The 18,744-nt window shown below is 39.3% G+C and overlaps 1 protein-coding gene across 1 annotated transcript in view; it reads right to left on the bottom strand.

Moving 5' to 3' along the window:
• LOC150082409 (serine/threonine-protein kinase/endoribonuclease IRE1-like) overlaps window positions 1-18,744 on the bottom strand; it is a 402,966-nt gene that overhangs the window by 13,291 nt on the left and 370,931 nt on the right. The window contains exon 22 of the mRNA XM_090380512.1: window positions 2,424-2,491. Coding sequence (XP_090236638.1) covers window positions 2,424-2,491 — 68 coding nt within the window. The remainder of the gene's footprint in view (window positions 1-2,423; window positions 2,492-18,744) is intronic.

The raw sequence follows: 18,744 nt of genomic DNA, 5'->3' as shown, positions 1-18,744 counted from the left end.
TTGGTCACTCACACACTAGCAAGGCTTTTGTGGATTTATTGGATGATTGATTTCTAAATGAGAATGTTCGGGAGGCAACTAGAGGGAGTAATACTCTTGATTTGATTATCACTAGTGATTCTTCATGCATTAAGAATCTGCAGATACAGGAACCACTAGGTGGTAGTGATCACAGTGTGCTCAAGTGGGATTTACTCAAGGAGGTAACTACCATCAGGGGTAAAGGGAAGGGTTATTGCTTTCGTAAAGGTGACTATGATGGTCTGAGACAGTATTTAAATTCTATACAGTGGGACCAACTGATGATGTTACCAACAGCAAACTCAAAATGGGAAGCATTCAAAGAACTTATCTTGGAAGCTACTAGGCTTTACATACCAACTAAGAAATATTGTTCGAGGTTCAGGCCTAAATGGATGTCAGAACTCTAGTAGAACTCGATGGTTCGACTGTTCATGATCCTGCTCAGGTACCTAACAAACTAAATCAATATTTTGCATCTACATTCACACACAAGGAGTTATTCAGGAAGGGGAATGCCATAGATGAAGTAAACACTGGCAGTGAGCTAGATGATCTTGTAATAATTGAGAGTAAAGTGAAGAAGCAATTGTTGAAGATAAATACAAGAAAGGCACCTGGGGTGGATGGGATCTATCCAGTTATATTAAAGGAGGCAGCAAAGGAAGTAAGCAATCCATTAGCCATAATTATGAGAGCTTCCTTGGACTCAGATGGGTACCCACAGACTGGAGGTACCCACAGACTGGAGATGTGCAAATGTAACCCCAATTCACAAAGGAGGATCAAAGGCTGACACAAGTAATTATAGACCTGTGAGTTTAACTTCTGTTCCAGGAAAATTAACGGAAGCACTGGTTAAAGAAGCACTGCAGGATCATCTTGACAAGAATTCGGTTATAGCTCAGACATAGCATGGTTTTGTTAAGGGAAGGTATTGCCTGACCAATTTGATTGGATACTATGATGTAGTCACAAAAGAATTGGATGCAGGGAATAACTTTGATATTATATATTTGGATCTTAGAAAGGCTTTTGATACTGTTGCACATGGATGACTGCTGCACAAATTGGAGCAGTGTGGCATTGGTGGCAAATTGTTGCTATCGATAAAGGGATGGTTGAGTGGCAGAAGATAGAGAGTAGTAATTAATGGACACTGCTCATCGTGGATTAATGTTATTAGTGGAGTCCCTCAGGGTTCAGTGTTGGGTCCATTGTTGTTTTCTGTATTTATAAATAATATTGATGATGGTATATCAAGCTTAATGTCTAAGTTTGCAGATGATACAAAGGTTGGCAGGGTTATTAAGGACACTACTGATGCTATGCTGCTGCAAAAGGATCTGGAAAGGTTGAGCAGATGGGCTGAGAGGTGGCAAATGAAGTTTAACATTGACAAATGTAAAGTACTACATATGGGAAACAGCAACCCCAGAGCAACGTATCAACTCTGTGGTACTACACTGACAGTGGTAGAGAATGAAAAGGACGTGGGGGTAATTGTGCAGGCATATATGAAGTTCTCTGAGCAGTGCAGACGGGTGCAAGAGTAGCTCATTGTGTCTTATCAATGATAAACAGGAATTTTTCTAGCAGGGAGATGGAGGTGATTATTCCCTTGTATAAGGTAATGGTCAGGCCACACCTTGAGTACTGTATACAGGTCTGGAGGCCTCATTTCAAGAAGGATGTAGAGCTGCTGGAAAGAGTACAGAGAAGGTCAACAAGGTTAGTGAACGGAACAAAGGGTTGCTCTTACGAAGAAAGGCTTAAGTTTTGCAAATTACAGTGTCTGGGGACTAGTCACCGGCGAGGTGATCTGATAGAGGTGTGCATAGCCTTGAATGGTTTGAGCATGCTCAATGCTGATGGGATACTGCCTCTTGCTCAGAATAATCACCTGAGAGGGCATAAATTCAAATTGAGGAAAGACAGATGTAGGATAGACGTGCGGAAATTTGCCTTTAGCCAGCGGGTGGTTTGTTGGTGCAACAGACTTCTATCCCTTGTTGTGGAAGTTGATAGCCTAAATAAGTTTAAGGCTCAGCTGGATAGAGATAGAGAGTACTCGTACAGGTATTTCGAACGAAAGGTATGGTGAAATGGAAGTGGGGTTTTTTTTTTTTTGTGGCTGATGTTGCATAAGCTTACTTTCTTGCATCATATGCCAATGCTAATGCGCACTACTGTACTCTTGAACCTGAGCACTTGACTACATCAGGTCTGATGTCATATAATGGAGGAAAAAAAAAAAAAAAAAAAAAAGCAATGATTTACAGATAAAGTTCAGAATTACATTAATTAGAATTACTCTACATCTTGTAAAATTTACTGAGAAAACTAATTATAAAATTATAATCAAACAGTAACGTTAAGTTATTAGGATCATGAACGTTTACCTTATTTCTCATAGCTCGCAGCAAATCTCTTACTAAATTTCCATTATAAGTTCTATACCTTCGCAGATCTGTGAAAAGAAATAACTCGTACATTAATTAAGGTGTCATAAATTTAATTTAAGCCAAATATGCAAAATTTAAAATGCTAAAAATGTGTTTATAATGAATATAGTATAACACAGTTTGAACAGTCAGTACTTTTGTACCATGTTTTGTTTGTAGTGAACTATTCAAGTCAATAATTGGCATTGTTTTAATTGTATCTCATATTGTGAATCAATCTTCACAACAAGATGCCAAGGTATTGCACTGCTTTTAATAAGTAAAGGTTCACCAGTGGAGAAGACTAATGTTACTTATTCTTGGCAGATACCACCACCTAGACAGCAACGTTTTGAAACTTGTTGGCTTACTCATCAGTGGGAGGGCAGGTGCCCTGTTAAAAATAGTGACAACCCAGTTATGAAGTATAAGTCCACAATAATTTGGTTGTCACTATTGCAACTTCATAGTCTAAATCTCGATATCTGTAATTTAATTTATGACTCCTAGTTCTGTAATCATTTATAACAGTAAATATTATGCCTTCATTCATTTTACTACCCCCTCTCAGAAGCATACAGACTTCAGCAAGGTAAGTTCTAAAATTTCAATGTTGCAGAACACATATTTGAAGTCTTTCCTCATATAGGTGCTCTTTCTCACACGCCAAGTGGATTGCCCATCTTTGGACTCTGTCAAATAGCTCTATGTCTTTTTCTACATGCAATCTCCATATCTGGACATAAAGTGTGCATGCTTTTCAATCACCTTATATAGCAGGATTATCAACTCACTATCTTTATAAGCACAAGGAGCAATAAATCATTGAAAGGACACCATGGGCATTCCTCGAAGTCTGACTATGCTGCTTGATGAACTCCATGTCCGATCATATCATATCATGACACCCAAATCCCTTATCTGCCTCTACTCCACCAAGACTCTTTTAAGTTATTTTGTGATTGCTATTCCCTAAGTGTAAGACCTTGCATACTGCTGCATAAAAATACAGCTGTCATTTTTCTGGTCATTCTCAAGCCTATCTGAGTTATCCTGAAGGAGCACTGATCATTAATCACTCTCCCAATCTTCATATCATCTGAAAATTATGAAATTTTCAGATGATATGAAATTTTCACAATTTTCATAAATTTTCACATTTATGAAAATTGGAAACAACAGTGGTCCCAGAACTGATCCTTGGGAACCCAACTTTTAATAAGAAGAGTAACCATTAATCACAATACTCTGCTTCCTGCCTTGCAGCATTATGCTACCATTCATTTTAGAATCTTAGCCATGATCCCAACAGTAACTTTCATGAGGGATTGAGTCAAATGCTTTGTTAAAATATAAATTAACAATTTGAAATTATTTCCTCCATTTAGCTTATCAGTATGTGTTAAAATAGCTAACCAGGCAAGTTAAACATGATTTTTCCCAATATCTGAATATCCTTATATTGCATTCATTTGCTCCACGATTTTTTGGAATGAAATGTTTTCAGTTTGTGCACAAGCCATTTTTTTTTTTTTTTTTGCTTTTGTCCTTTTTTATTTTTGGTGTACATAAATCACAAAATTTTACTATTTGTTTGTTATATTAATTGCAGCAGAAATTTTAAATACATGTTATATTTCAGTTATTATTAAAATGAAGGAAGAAAGGAGTACAATGCATTATGAAGGTGTTTGGATATATATGATTAGTTTATTAAATTGCAGAGCCTGAAATATATCAGCAGAGCAGCAGCCTGGAAAGTAAGATGCAGGGTACTTCAGAGACTGCTGGGAGTCACTACGGTACAAGTAAACGCATAGGTTGTGTTATGGTAGCAAAGAAAAGGAACAGATGCATGTACACCAATGCTAGGAGTTTGGTAAATAAATTTGACGAATTTGAGGTATTGCTCAAAACATCAAAGGCAGATATTCTTCAGAGATCTGAGATGTGGTGTCACACAGATATAAGGAATGCACAACTGGAATTTGGGGAGTACGTGTACAGTAAGGATAGACAGGTTGGGGAAGGGGTTATGCTATCAGTTAAGAAACACATAAAATCCAAGGAACTGAATCCAGTCGATATCACTGGACAGTGCACTGTCGAGTCAGTTTGGTGTGACATAAGCATTGGGAGATCAAAATTGAGAGTAGGAGTATGTTATAGGCCTAATGACTCTGATGACTATAATAAACAACTGTACAGGGAAATAGAGTGGGCCAGTAAATCAGATATTATTATAATGGGGGATTTTAATTTCCCAGATATTTTAACATTAGCATTAGCATTAGTAGAGGCATATGATGCAAGAAAGCAAGCTTATTCAGCATCAGCCAAAAAAAAAAAAAAAAAAAAAAAACCCACTAGCATTTCACCCCTCCGTTCGTTCGAAATACCTGTCCAGTTGAGCTTTAAATTTGTTTAGGCTATCAAATTCAACAACAAGTGATGGAAGTCGGTTCCACCAACCAACCACCCGCTGGCCAAAGGCAAATTTCCGCACATCTATCCGACATCCGTCCTTCCTCAATTTGAATTTATGCCCTCTGAGGTGATTATTCTGAGCAAGATGAAGAATCCCATTGGCATTGAGCATGCTCAAACCATTCAAAGCCTTATACACCTCTATCAGATCACCTCGCCGGTGCCTAGTCTCCAGACTCTGTAATTTGCAAAACTTAAGCCTTTCTTCGTAAGAGCAACCCTTTGTTCCATTTACTAATCTTGTTGCCCTTCTCTGTACCCGTTCCAGCAGCTCTACATCGTTCTTGAAATGAGGCCTCCAGACCTGTATACAGTACTCAAGATGTGGCCTAACCATTGCCTTATACAAGGGAATAATCACCTCCTTATCCCTGCTAGAAAAATTCCTGTATATCATTGACAAGACACCATGAGCTACTCTTGCAGCTCGTCTGCACTGCTCAGAGAACTTCATATCTGCCTGCACAATTACCCCCAGGTCCTTTTCATTCTCCACCACTGTGAGTGTAGTACCGCAGAGTTGATACGTTGCTCTGGGGTTACTGTTTCCCATATGTAGTACTTTACATTTGTCAATGTTAAACTTCATTTGCCACCTCTCAGCCCATCTGTTCAACCTTTCCAGATCCTGTTGCAGCAGCATAGCGTCAGTAGTGTCCTTAACGACCCCGCCAACCTTTGTATCATCTGCAAACTTGGACATTAAACTTGATATCCCATCATCAATATCATTCATAAACACCGAAAACAACAACGGACCCAACACTGAACCTTGAGGAACTCCACTAATAACATTAGTCCACGTTGAGCAGTGTCCATTGATTACCACTGTCTTCTGCCACTCAACCATCCCCTTATCCATAGCAGCAATTTGCCTCCAATGCCACACTGCTCCAATTTGTGCAGCAGTCTTCCATGTGCAACAGTATCAAAAGCCTTTCTAAGATCCAAATATATAATATCAAAGTTAATCCCTGCATCCAGTTCTTTTGTGACTACATCATAGTATCCAATCAAATTGGTCAGGCAAGACCTGCCCTTAACAAAACCATGCTGCGTCTGAGCTATAACTGAATTCTTGTCTAGATGATCCTGCAGTGCTTCTTTAACCAGTGCCTCCATTAATTTACCTGGAACAGAAGTTAAACTAACAGGTCTATAATTACTTGTGTCAGCCTTTGATCCTCCTTTGTGAATTGGGGTTACATTTGCACATCTCCAGTCTATGGGTACCTCCCCTGAGTCCAAAGAAGCTCTCATAATTATGGCTAGGGGTTTGCATACTTCCTTTGCTGCCTCCTTTAATATAACTGGATAGATCCCATCCACCCCAGGTGCCTTTTTTATGTTTATCCTCAACAATCTCTCCTCCACTTTCCTCTCAGTTATTACAAAATCATCCAGCTCACTGCCAATGTTTACTTTACCTACATCATTCTCCTTCCTGAATAACTCCTCATGCGTGAATGTAGATGCAAAATACTCGTTTAGACTGTTAGCCACCTGAGCAGGATCCTCAACTGTTGAACCATCAATATCCAGTGGACCAATCTGATTCATCCCTTTCCTTCTCAAGTTCAAGTATATAAAGAACTCTTTTCTGTTTTTCTTGGCATCCTTTGCCAATGATTTTTCGTAGCCTGCCTTTGCCTGCCTAATCTCCTTCGTGACTTGGTTACAGACCAACTTATATCTATCATAGGCTTCCATGTCACCCATTAATTTGTATGTATCCCATGCATTTTTCTTCTCTGCCACATGTCTCATTAGTTCATCTGACAACTATTTAGGCCTAAACCTTGAACAATATTTCTTAGTTGGTATGTAAAGCCTGGTAGCCTCCAAGATTAGTTCCTTGAATGCTTCCCATTTTGAGTTTGCTGTTGGTAACATCATCAGTTGGTCCCACTGCACAGAATTTAAATACTGTCTCAGACCATCATAGTCTCCTTTACGAAAACAAAAACCCTTCCCTTTACCTCTGATGGTAGTTACCTCCTTGAGTAAATCCCACTTCAACACACTGTGATCACTGCCACCTAGTGGTTCATTTATCTGCAGGTTCTTAATGCATGAAGAATCACTACTGATAATCAGATCAAGAGTATTGCTCCCTCTTGTTGCCTCACGAACATGCTGATGTAGAAAACAATCATCCAATAAATCCACAAAAGCCTTGCTAGTGTGCGAGTGACCAACCCACAAATTCCAGTCAATATCTGGGAAATTAAAATCCCCCATTATAAGACTCTCTGATTTACTGGCCCACTCTATTTCCCTGTACAATATCTTATTATACTCATCAGAGTCATTAGGCCTATAGCACACTCCTACTCTCAATTTTGATTTCCCTATGCTTATGTCACACCAAACTGACTCGACACTGCCCTGTCCATCGATGTCGACTGGCTTCACTTCCTTGGACTTTATGTGTTTCTTAATTAATAGCATAACCCCTCCTCCCCTCCTGTCCTGTCTATCCTTTCTATACACATTGTATTCCCCAAATTCCAGTTCCGCATTACTTATATCTGTGTGACACCACGTCTCTGATATCCCAACAATATCTGCCTTTGATGTTTTGAGCAATACCTCAAATTCATCAAATTTATTTACCAAACTCCTAGCATTGGTGTACACGCAGGTATACATGCACCTGTTTCTATTCTTAGCTACCCTAACACAACCCATGTGTTTACTTGTACCGCAATGACTACCAGCAGTCTCTGAAATATCCTGCATCTTGTTTTTCAGACTTCTGCTCATTTCAATAGAAGCAGTGCAAGAATCACTTCCACCTCTGCCAGTGGCTACTGTTAATCTATTAGTCCTTGTATCCCCCCCCCCCCCCCAAATAGCAGTTTTCCGACCCACCTAACACTGCCTCGACAGCATCAGCAAAAATTCTTGCACCCTTTCTATTTAAGTGTATCCCATCCCTGTAGAAGCAATCTCTCCTGTTAACAAGTACAGTCCAGGCTGAAAAAAATTCTACCCCTTGAGCCTTGCACAATCCCTCCAGGGCTGAATTGATCGACAAGGCTCTCATCATATACTCCCTCCTATCATGTCTGGGCAGAATTGCAGACACAATTCTATTGACTGGAATTTGTGGATTTGTCACTCATACACTAGCAAGGCTTTTGTGGATTTATTGGATGATTGTTTTCTACATCAGCATGTTCTGGAGGCAACTAGAGGGAGTAATACTCTTGATCTGATTATCAGTAGTGATTCTTCATACATTAAGAATCTGCAGATAAAGAAACTACTAGGTGGCAATGATCACAGTGTGCTGAAGTGGGATTTACTCAAAGAGGTAACTACCATCAGGGGTAAAGAGAATGGTTTTTGTTTTCGTAAAGGTGACTATGGTGGTCTGAGACAGTATTTAAATTCTGTACAGTGGGAACAACTGATGATGTTGCCAACTGCAAATTGAAAATGGGAAACATTCAAAGAATTTATCTTGGAAGCTACTAGGCTTTACATACAAACTAAGAAATATTGTTCAAGGTTTAGGCCTAAATGGATGTCAGATGAACTAATGAGACATGTGGCAGAGAAGAAAAATGAGGGCAACACAAGTAATTATAAACCTGTTAGTTTAACTTCTGTTCCAGGAAAATTAATGGAAGCACTGGTTAAAGAAGCACTGGAGGATCATCTAGACAAGACTTCACTTATAGCTCAGATACAACATGGTTTTGTTTACGGAAAGTCTTGCCTCACCAATTTCATCTGGATGGCAGATGAATTAATGAGATATATGGCAGAGAAGAAAAATGGATGGGATACATATAAATTAATGGGTAACATGGAAACCTATAATAGATATAAGCTGGTCTATAACCAAGTCACAAAAAAGATTAGGCAGGCAAAGGCAAAATATGAGAAATCCTTAGCAAAGGATGCAAAGAAAAACAGAAAAGAGTTCTTTACCTGTGTAAACTCTAGAAGGAAAACGATTATTATTATTATTATTATTAATAGCCATATGGTGCAAAGGAAGCCTGAGGCTTATGCTGCACCAGGAAAAAAAAAAGTTCCCGAGCTACCCTGAGAGAGAGAGAGAGAGAGAGAGAGAGAGAGAGAGAGAGAGAGAGAGAGAGAGAGAGAGAGAGTCAAAAGTAGAAGGGAATCACCAAGAAAGAGAAGAATGATGATATCCAGCTCAGGACCCTGGGTGTGCCAAGCCCATACTCACCAGATGTGAGCCCCTGGGGTTATGAATCAGATTGGTGCACTGGATATTGATGGTTCAACTGTTGATAATCCTGCTCAGGTGGCTAACAAACTAAACGAGTGTTTTGCATCTACATTCGCACATGAGAAGTTATTCAGGAAGGGGAATGCCAGAGTGGAAGTAAACTCTGGCAGTGAGGTAGATGATTTTGTAATAACTGAAAGGAAAGTCGAGGAGAAATTGTTGAGGATAAACATAAAAAAGGCACCTGGGGTGGATGGGATCTATCCAGTTATATTAAAGGAGGCAGCAAAGGAAGTAAGCAAACCCTTAGCCATAATTATTGTTGTTCTTATTTGGTTTTTAGGAGCATTAGCAGCAAAGGCCATATTGCTCCAGGGATATGCAGTCGCCATTCCCCTACCTTTCCGCATCCTCCATATTTGGTGGTCACGGGCTCGAACCCCAGCCTATAGCCATAATTATGAGAGCTTCTTTGGACTCAGGGGAGGTACCCATAGACTGAAGATGTGCAAATGTGACCCCAATTCACAAAGGAGGATCAAAGGCTGACACAAGTAATTATAGACCAGTGAGTTTAACTTCTGTTCCAGGAAAATTAATGGAGGCACTGGTTAAAGAAGCACTGCAGGATCATCTAGACAAGACTTCAGTTATAGCTCGGACACAGCATAGTTTTGTTAAGGGAAAGTCTTGCCTGATCAATCTGATTGGATAATATGATGCAGTCACAAAAGAACTGGATGCAGGGAATAACTTTGATATTATATATTTGGATCTTAGAAATGCTTTCGATACTGTTGCACATGGAAGACTGCTGCACAAATTGGAGCATTGTGGCATTAGAGGCAAATTGCTGCTATGGATAAACGGGTGGTTGAGGGGGAGAAGACAGAGAGGTAATCAATGGACACTGCTCATCGTGGAATAATGTTATTAGTGGAGTCCCTCAGGGTTCAGTGTTGAGTCCATTGTTGTTTTCTGTATTTATAAATGATATTGATGATGGTATTTCAAGCTTAATGTCCAAGTTTGCAGACGATACGAAGGTTGGCATGGTTGTTAAGGACACTAATGACAGTACGTTGCTGCAACAGGATCTGGAAAAGTTGCACAGATAGGCTGAGAGGTGGCAAATGAAGTTTAACATTGACAAATGTAAATTACTAAATATGGGAAGCAGTAACCCCAGAGTGATGTATCAACTTTGTGGTACTACACTGACAGTGGTAGAGAACAAAAAGGACCTGGGTGTAATTGTGCAGGCAGATATGAAGTTTTCTGAGCAGTGCAGATGGTCTGCAAGAGTAGCTCATAGTGTCTTGTCAATGATATACAGGAATTTTTCTAGCAGGGATTAGGAGGTGATTATCTTCTTGTATAAGACAATGGTCAGGCCACACCTTGAGTACTGTATACAGGTGTGGAGGCCCCAATTTAAGAAGGATGTAGAGCTGTTGGAACGAGTACAGAGAAGGACAACAAGATTAGAGAATGGAACAAAGGGTTGCTCTTACGAAGAAAGACTTACATTTTGTAAATTAGTGTCTGGAGACTAGGCACCTGTGAGGTTTGAGCATGCTCAATGCTGATGGGATTTTTCCTCTTGCTCAGAATAATCACAGGAGAGGGTATAAATTCAAATTGAGAAAAGACAGAGGTAGGATAGATGTGCAGAAGCTTGCCTTTAGCCAGCAGGTAGTTGGCTGGTGGAACCGACTTCCATTCCTTATGGAAGTTTATAATCTAAATAAATTTAAGGTTGAGATGGACAGGTATTTGAAACGAATGGAGGGGTGAAATGGGAGTGGTTTTTTTTTTTTTTTTTTTTTTGGCTGATGCTGCATAAGCTTGCTTTTTTGCATCATATGCCTCTACTAATGCTAATTATCACTGAAGTCACTGGTCTGTATTTACTCACTTCACTCTTAGAAGCACTTTTATGTATTGGTTATATAAAGTGGCACTTCTCCAATCTAGAGGAATTTTTTTCAAGTCCAATAGGAAATGTTTTTCAAAAAAAATTCTGTTTATACTGTGAAATGACCACATAGTCACAGGAGTACACAAGACAGAGAAAAAATACAAGAAATTAGCATTAGCAATAGTAATAGGCAAATGATGCAAGAAAGCAAGTTTATACAGCAACAACCAAAAAAAAAAAAAAAAACCCTTCCTATTTCACTGATTTATTAATATCAAATGTTTGTGTAGTTCTGCTTTCAATTTATTTAAGCTATCAACTTCCATAACAACAGATGCAAGTTTTTCCAGCAATCAAAAAATTCATCAAAGAAATTTGCCTTTACCCGTTGGCTAAAGGCAAATTTCTTTACATACATTCGACAACTGTCTTTCTAGAGTTTGAATCTATGCCCTCCTGAGGTTTGCAACCTTAGTAAGAGGAAGAATCCCATCAACATCGAGCCTGTTCAATGTTGATGGTTCAAAGGCCTTATATAGGTCCATCAGATCACCTCGTGGGCAAATTGCAGCATATAGTTTCTAGATGCTGCAATTTGCAGAATTTAATCCTTTTTTGCAAAGAGGACCAACCCCTTTGGTCCCTTCACCAATCTTATTGCACTTCTGCGTACTCATTCTACAAACTCTATATCCTTCATAAAATGAGGCCTCCAGACCTGTATGCAGTACTCAACGTGAACTGACAAATGCTTTAGTAATAGTAACAGTGGCATGTAATGCGAGAAACAAAGCGTATGAGCTTATGTAGCAGCCAAAAAAAAAAAAAAAAAAAAATTCACATAACCATTCCGTCTAAATGTATGTCTAGTTACTCATTAAATTTATTTAACCTATCAATTTCCACAATGACAGATGGAAGTTTGTTCCAGCAATTAACCACCTGCTGGCTAAAGGCAAATTTCCCCACATCTATTCAATAGCTGTGTTTCCTCAATTTGAATTTATGCCCCAATAGGTTCGTAATCTGAACAAGTGGAACAATCCCATCAAAATTCAGCATGCTCAACCCATTCAAGGCCTTATACGCCTCAATCAGATCACCTCGCAGGTGCCTAGTCTCCAGCCGTTGCAATTTGCGGAACTTAAGCCTCTCTTGTTAAGAGGATCCCTAATTCCCCTCACAAATTTGATGCCCTGCTCAGTACACGTTCAAGCAAACCTACATCCTTAGTAAAATGAGGCCTCCAGACCTGTATGCAGTACTCAAGGCATTGCCTTATACAGAAGGACAATCACCTCCTTTTCCCTGCTAGCAAAATTCCTGGACAAAATTCCTGGTCATGGGGTTTTGTCCTATCATGGACAAAACCACATGACCTGCTCTTGGAGCCTGTCTGCATTGTTCAAAAAACTTCATATCTGACTGCCCAATTACTCCCAGGTCTTTTTCCTTTTCTACTACTGTAAGTGTAGTACCACACAGTTGGCGTTCCTCTGGGGTTACTTCTACCCATATGCAGTACTTTGCATTTGTCAATGTTAAACTTCAGTTGCCACTTCTCAGCCGATTTCCAAAATTTTCTAGATCCTGTTGCAGTAGCACACTGCCATTACTGCCATTAACAACACTGCCAACCTTTGTATCATCTGCAAACGTCAACACTAAGCTTGATATACCTTCATCAATATCACTGATAAATATATAAAACAACAGTGGAGCCAAAACCGAACCCTGTGGGACTCCACTAATAACATTAGTGCACGAAGAGCAGTGCTCATTGATTACCTCCCTCTGTCTTCTCCCAATCAACCATCCTTTTATCCATTGTAGCAACTTACCCTTAATACCATTCTGCTCCAATTTGTACAATAGTCTTTCATGCGCAACAGTGTCAAAAGCTTTCCTGAAATCCAAATATATGATATCAAAATTATTTTTTGCATCCAGTTCCTTTGTAACCACATCATAATAACCAATGAAATTTATCAGACAAGACTTTCCCTTAACAAACCCATGCTGTGTCTGAATTATTGCTGTAGTCTTGTCTAGATGATCCTGCAATGCATCTTTAACCAGTGACTCATTATTTTACCCAGAACAAAAGTTAAACTAACTGGTCTGTACTTAATTTGTTACCTTTTGAACCTCCTTCGTGAATAGAGGATACATTTGCACATCTCCAGTCTGTGGGGACCTCCCCCGAGTCCAAAGTTGTTGTTGTTGTTGATTAATGGTTTTAAGACATAAGGGCATCAATGGCCAAGATGTGTCTTTCCAAGTTTTTAATGTACATCAAACAGTTTTTCAGATTTGTTTATCAAATCTGATTTGCCGAATAAAATTAAACAATTCATGTATATTCGCGTTATTGTCTAAGATCTGTTGAAGTGTAACTGGATTCTGGTTATTGTATGAACTCTGAAAACAAAGCAATCTGGAATTTCTGAATCGAGGGCATACCAAAAGAATGTGTTTTACTGTAAGTTGAACTTGGCATTGAAAACAAAGTGGGGGATTTTTGTTTGCCAATAGATGAAAATGAGTAAGATGAGTATGGCCAATTCTCAGTCTGGCAAGTATTACTTCTTCTCTGCGACTCTCTCTGATGCTTGAGTTCCATATTTCTGGATTAGGTTTTATTTCATGTAGTTTATTGTTGACTTCATTTTTCCATATTTGGGTCCATTCGTTTTCACTTTCTCTAATAATGATTGGACTAAAATCAGTGTGTGGGACTATCATTGTTCTGTTTGGCAGTTCTGATGCTGACTTAGCTGCAATGTCTGCTTTTTCATTGCCTTCTATTCCGCAGTGTCCTGGGATCCAGCAAAGAGTTATTTCAGAGTGTTTCTTTTGACAAAGGTTGATTAAAAACTCAATTTCTTGTAGAAGAGGGTGACGAGAATGTCGTTTACCCTGTATGGCTGAAATAGCACTCAGTGAATCCGAGTATATTAAAACAGAGAGGGATGACTGTTGACATATTTCACTCAATGCAAGCTGTATAGCATACAGTTCTGCAGATAGAATGCTGCACTCAACTGGAAGGATTTTGAAATTACATGCGAAGGGAACACGGTTGCTGCACCTACATGTGATTGGGTTTTAGATCCATCCGTATAGATTATGAGCTTTCCAGTGTGTTGCGAAGTATGATTGGCATGCAACTGTCGGATATTACATAGTGGAATGGTATTTTTTGGCCACTGAGCGAAGTAAAGATCAATGTTTATATGATGTCTATTCCATGGAGGTAAAGGCATATTTACACTTTCCGCAATTTTATTGAGATCGAGTTTCCACTTTTTTATTACTTCTTGAAGACGAATTCCAGCAGGTCTGGGTTCATTAGGTTTGGATTCATAAAGTGTTGACCATAAAGGTTGGTTGAGATATACCCAACAGGGGTGAGTTGGAAAGCTTCTTATTTTAGCAGCGTATTGGCAGAGTAGGCGTTGTCTTCTAAGATAAAGCGAAGGGTCGTGTGCATCTATATACAAGCTTTGAACTGGCGAGGTTCTGTAGGCGCCTAGTGCTGATCGAAGGGCACTGTGTTGAATGGTGTTCACAGACCGTAAGATGCTGTTTTTAGCTGATGCATATACTATGGCTCCATAGTCTAATCGTGACCGGATTAGAGCACGATATAAATTGAGCAGTGACTGTCTGTCAGCACCCCAAGATGTTGAGGATACTGCACGAAGGATGTTTAGTTTCTGGAGGCACGTAGTTCGTAGATAGGTCACATGTTTACGAAAATTTAATTTGGTGTCTAAATTCAGACCCAATAATCTTATGCAGTCTGTCATCGGTATTTCTCTGCCTTTCAGTTTTAATACAGGTTCCGGATGAAGCGATCGTAATTTACAGAAGTGTATTGCTGCTGTTTTCCCCTCGGTTAATTGATAGCCGTTGCTTTCTGTCCAAGTTTCAATTTTGTTTATTGCTATCTGTAGTTGTCTTTCGATGGTAGCCATGTTCGATGATTGACAGGAAATAGCAAGATCATCTGCATACATATAAACTTCTACCGCGGCTGGGATGTCTCTTATAATGCTACTGGTACGTAATGCAAAGAGTGTGGCACTTAAAATCGATCCCTGAGGTATTCCTTCTTCTTGTGTGTGAATTTTGGACAGCTCATTCTGGAATCTTACTTGAAAGGTCCTGAGGTGAAGAAAATTCTGAATGAATCTAGGCAGGTTACCTCTCAGTCCAAGTTTGTATAAGTCTTGGAGGATTCCATATCTCCAGGTTGTATCGAATGCTTTGGTAATATCGAATGTTATCATTACCATGTGCTGTTTCTTAAGAAAAGCATTTCGAATGTGAGCTTCAACCTTGATGTGGACATCAGTTGTACACCTGTTACGGCGGAAACCAAATTGATGGCATGATATAGCATCTTGATCTTCAATAATCCAGACAAGTCTCTTGTGTACCATCTTTTCCAATATCTTTCCTAAACAGCTGGTCAAAGATATAGGACGATAACTATTGGGAGAGGAAGCATCTTTCCCGGCTTTCGCTATGGCTACCACAACTGACTGATGCCATGTATCAGGGTAAACATTCTCCTCAAAGATTCTATTGTAAAATTTCAGTAATATAGATTTTGAGTTTGAGTTGAGGTGGCAAAGCATTATATAGAAAATGCAATCTGGTCCAGCAGAACTATTTCTAGAATTCTGGAGAGCTTCGCTGAGTTCATTCATAGTGAACGGAAGGTTATAAGAATGAGATTGTTTTGTAACAAAGTTAATTTTATATTTTTCCATGGAAATTTTTTTGCGTCTAAATGAGTCTTCATAAGATTGAGATGATGAAGTGACTGCAAATGTTTGTGCTAAAGCCTCTGCAATATCAGTTGGAGAAGAAATATCTATTCCTTTCCAGGACAAGATTGGGGCTTTGGTTTGTTGACACTTTCCACTGAGGATACGGATCTTTCTCCAAATTATTCTGGGGTCAGTGTTTCTGCAGATGGTAGAACTGAATCGAACCCACGCATCCTGTTTAGCTTTTCGACGAATTCGGCGTGCTTCAGCTTTCAGCCGTTTATAGTTTATAAGGTTCTCCATTGTAGCATTTCGGCGAAAAGTGTTCCAAGCTTTGTTTTGTTTCCTTTTGGCAAGATAGCAGTCCCTTGTCCACCAATTATTGTACCTTTGTTTCGTAAGGTTAACTTTCGGTATTGCGCTGGTAGCAGCTTCAAGTAATTGTTCTACTATATGTCTAGTGGCATTATTAATAGATGCAGAAAGAATCAAATGGTTATCAAATTGCACTGTTTTCGAAAACTTTTCCCAGTTAGCTCTGTGAAAATTCCACGTAATTTTTTGGTTAGATGTATAGTTTGTATCCGTCTGTATTTCACAAATTATAGGAAAGTGATCGCTGTTGTGAAGGTCAGTTAATACTGTCCAATCAAAGCTAGGATAAATGGACGAGGAACATATGGACAGATCCAGAGCAGAGCTAGAACCTGTAGGCAAGTGAATATAAGTATGCACACCGGTATTCAGTAGTGTTAAGTGATGGTTATCAAGTAGAGTTTCGATCATCCTCCCTCTACGATCCATGTTCGGAGAACCCCACAAAGGATGATGAGCATTTAGATCACCTAGAAAGCATACAGGTTGGGGTAGTTGATTATGTAAATTATCAAGTTCTGCGATGGAACATGAAACGTTTGGTGGAATATAAATGGAGACAAGGGTGAGATTAATCCCAAGAACAATACGAACGGCTATTGCTTCTAGATAAGTGGAAAGCAGAACCGGTTTCGATGGTACATTACTACGAACTAATATTGCTACTCCTCCTCTTGCTGGAGAATCGGAACATCTGTCACGTCTATATAGTGTATACCGTGAGAAGTGTGGGCTATAATTTGATGATAAATAAGTTTCCTGTAGACAAATACATGCAGGATCATGCTGGTGCATTAGGTATTTTAATTCGTCAAGATTACTTCTTAGTCCTCTACAATTCCATTGAATAATTTTCTGCATTATTTGGGTTTAGGTTAGATGGATTGGTCTGATCGTTTGTTTTTCCCTCGATCCTGTTTATATTTCTCTCGTTTTGAAAATACTGGGCGAGTAATATCCATCTCATCATCAGCATGAAGCATGAGAACAGCATCATCATTGTCTAATTTCTCATCGGTTTCCATGGTTCGTTCAGTTGGTTTATTTTGTGTACGATGAACATCTTTCTCCTTTAATAATGTGCCTGAGTTTGGAACGTCTTGTTGTGGCTTGGATGGCTTTGTATTAGTAGAATTTGATGGACTTTTTGTCTTTGTTGCTGTTAGTGTCTCACCATCCGCAAGGATGGATCTAGCCCATTGAATAAGAGATAATTTAGGAGGAATAGTAATATAAGTCTGTGTAGAAAATTCTTTAGTGTTTTTAACTGCATTGGAATATGTTTTGGCAGGGATCACATTTAATATTTGTTTGTGCCTCTTGGTAAGATACATTTTTCTCTACCTTGTACTTCATTATTTTCTTTCCCATTTTCCATAATTCGCAAGTTCTAGAATATGCGGGGTGAGTACCCTGGCAATTGGGACACTTTGGCGTAGCTGCTGTACATTCAGTTTGGGAATGGTCTGATGAGCCACACAGGGGACAGATTGTCTTACCTTGGCATGCTGTTTGAGAATGACCATACTTCTGGCATTTAAAGCATCTAAGTGGATTTGGTATATATGGTCGGATCTTACAGGAAAGGTAGCCAGCTTTTACTGATTCTGGTAGATTCGGACTGCTGAAGGTAAGGATAACATTTCTTGTGGGTGTAAGGACACCATCTTGTTTGGTCATAATTCTTTTAGCACCGACAACACGTTGTGCTTTAAGTTCTTCGGCAATTTCTTCCTCAGAAACATTAAGGAGGTCCCATTCCGAGATGACTCCCTTTGAGGTGTTTAAACTTCTGTGCGGGGTTACCGAAATGGGAAGGCCTCCGAAGGTCGTTTGCTTCAGGAGTTGTCTAGAATGACTGGGATGGGAAGTCTCTATAAGAAGATCTCCTGAGCGAAGGCGTTTGACAATTTTGGGAGTACCTGCTACAGCCTCTATGCTTTTCTGCACAAGAAATGGCGACAAGCTACTAAGAGGTTTCGTTGACAAAGAGTGTAAAATTAGAAAAGCAGGTATGTCATGTGAAGAATCATCTTTTTTGATTCTTTTTGCTTGAGATGACTCAAGTTCATGCGAGCACGTAGGCTCTACAGTTGGTGATATTAATGGATCCATATTTGCTCCTTTTCGCCCTGAGTATTAGATTAATACTCAGACTACCAGCCCCGCCACGTGGAGGCAGGAGCGGTGCCACCAGTGACCAAGCGATAAGAGATTAGTGGTTAGTGTGTTAGAGAAATTGGTTATATATATATAAATATAAAAGAAAGGGTCTTTCCTTCCTTGATATGAAGCTTAGTTCTTTATTTAGAAAAAGCCAAAATTAAATAATTTTATAAATAAAGAGGGTTTTAACAATCTCTACAATCTGTCACTTAGAGAAAAAACGCTTTCAAATCACTTTGGAAATATCGCTATGATCACTCGCTTGGCACTCGGGGCCACCGAGTCCAAAGATGCTCTCATAATTATGGCTATGGGTTTGCTTAGTTCCTTGGCTGCCTC

Source organism: Mastigoproctus giganteus, chromosome 8 (genome assembly GCF_048544385.1).
Source record: "Mastigoproctus giganteus isolate SK-2022 chromosome 8, ASM4854438v1, whole genome shotgun sequence".
In the NCBI taxonomy this organism is placed as follows: domain Eukaryota; kingdom Metazoa; phylum Arthropoda; class Arachnida; order Uropygi; family Thelyphonidae; genus Mastigoproctus; species Mastigoproctus giganteus.
Note: the sequence above shows the minus strand (reverse complement) of the source record. Positions and strands in the feature narration are given on the sequence as shown.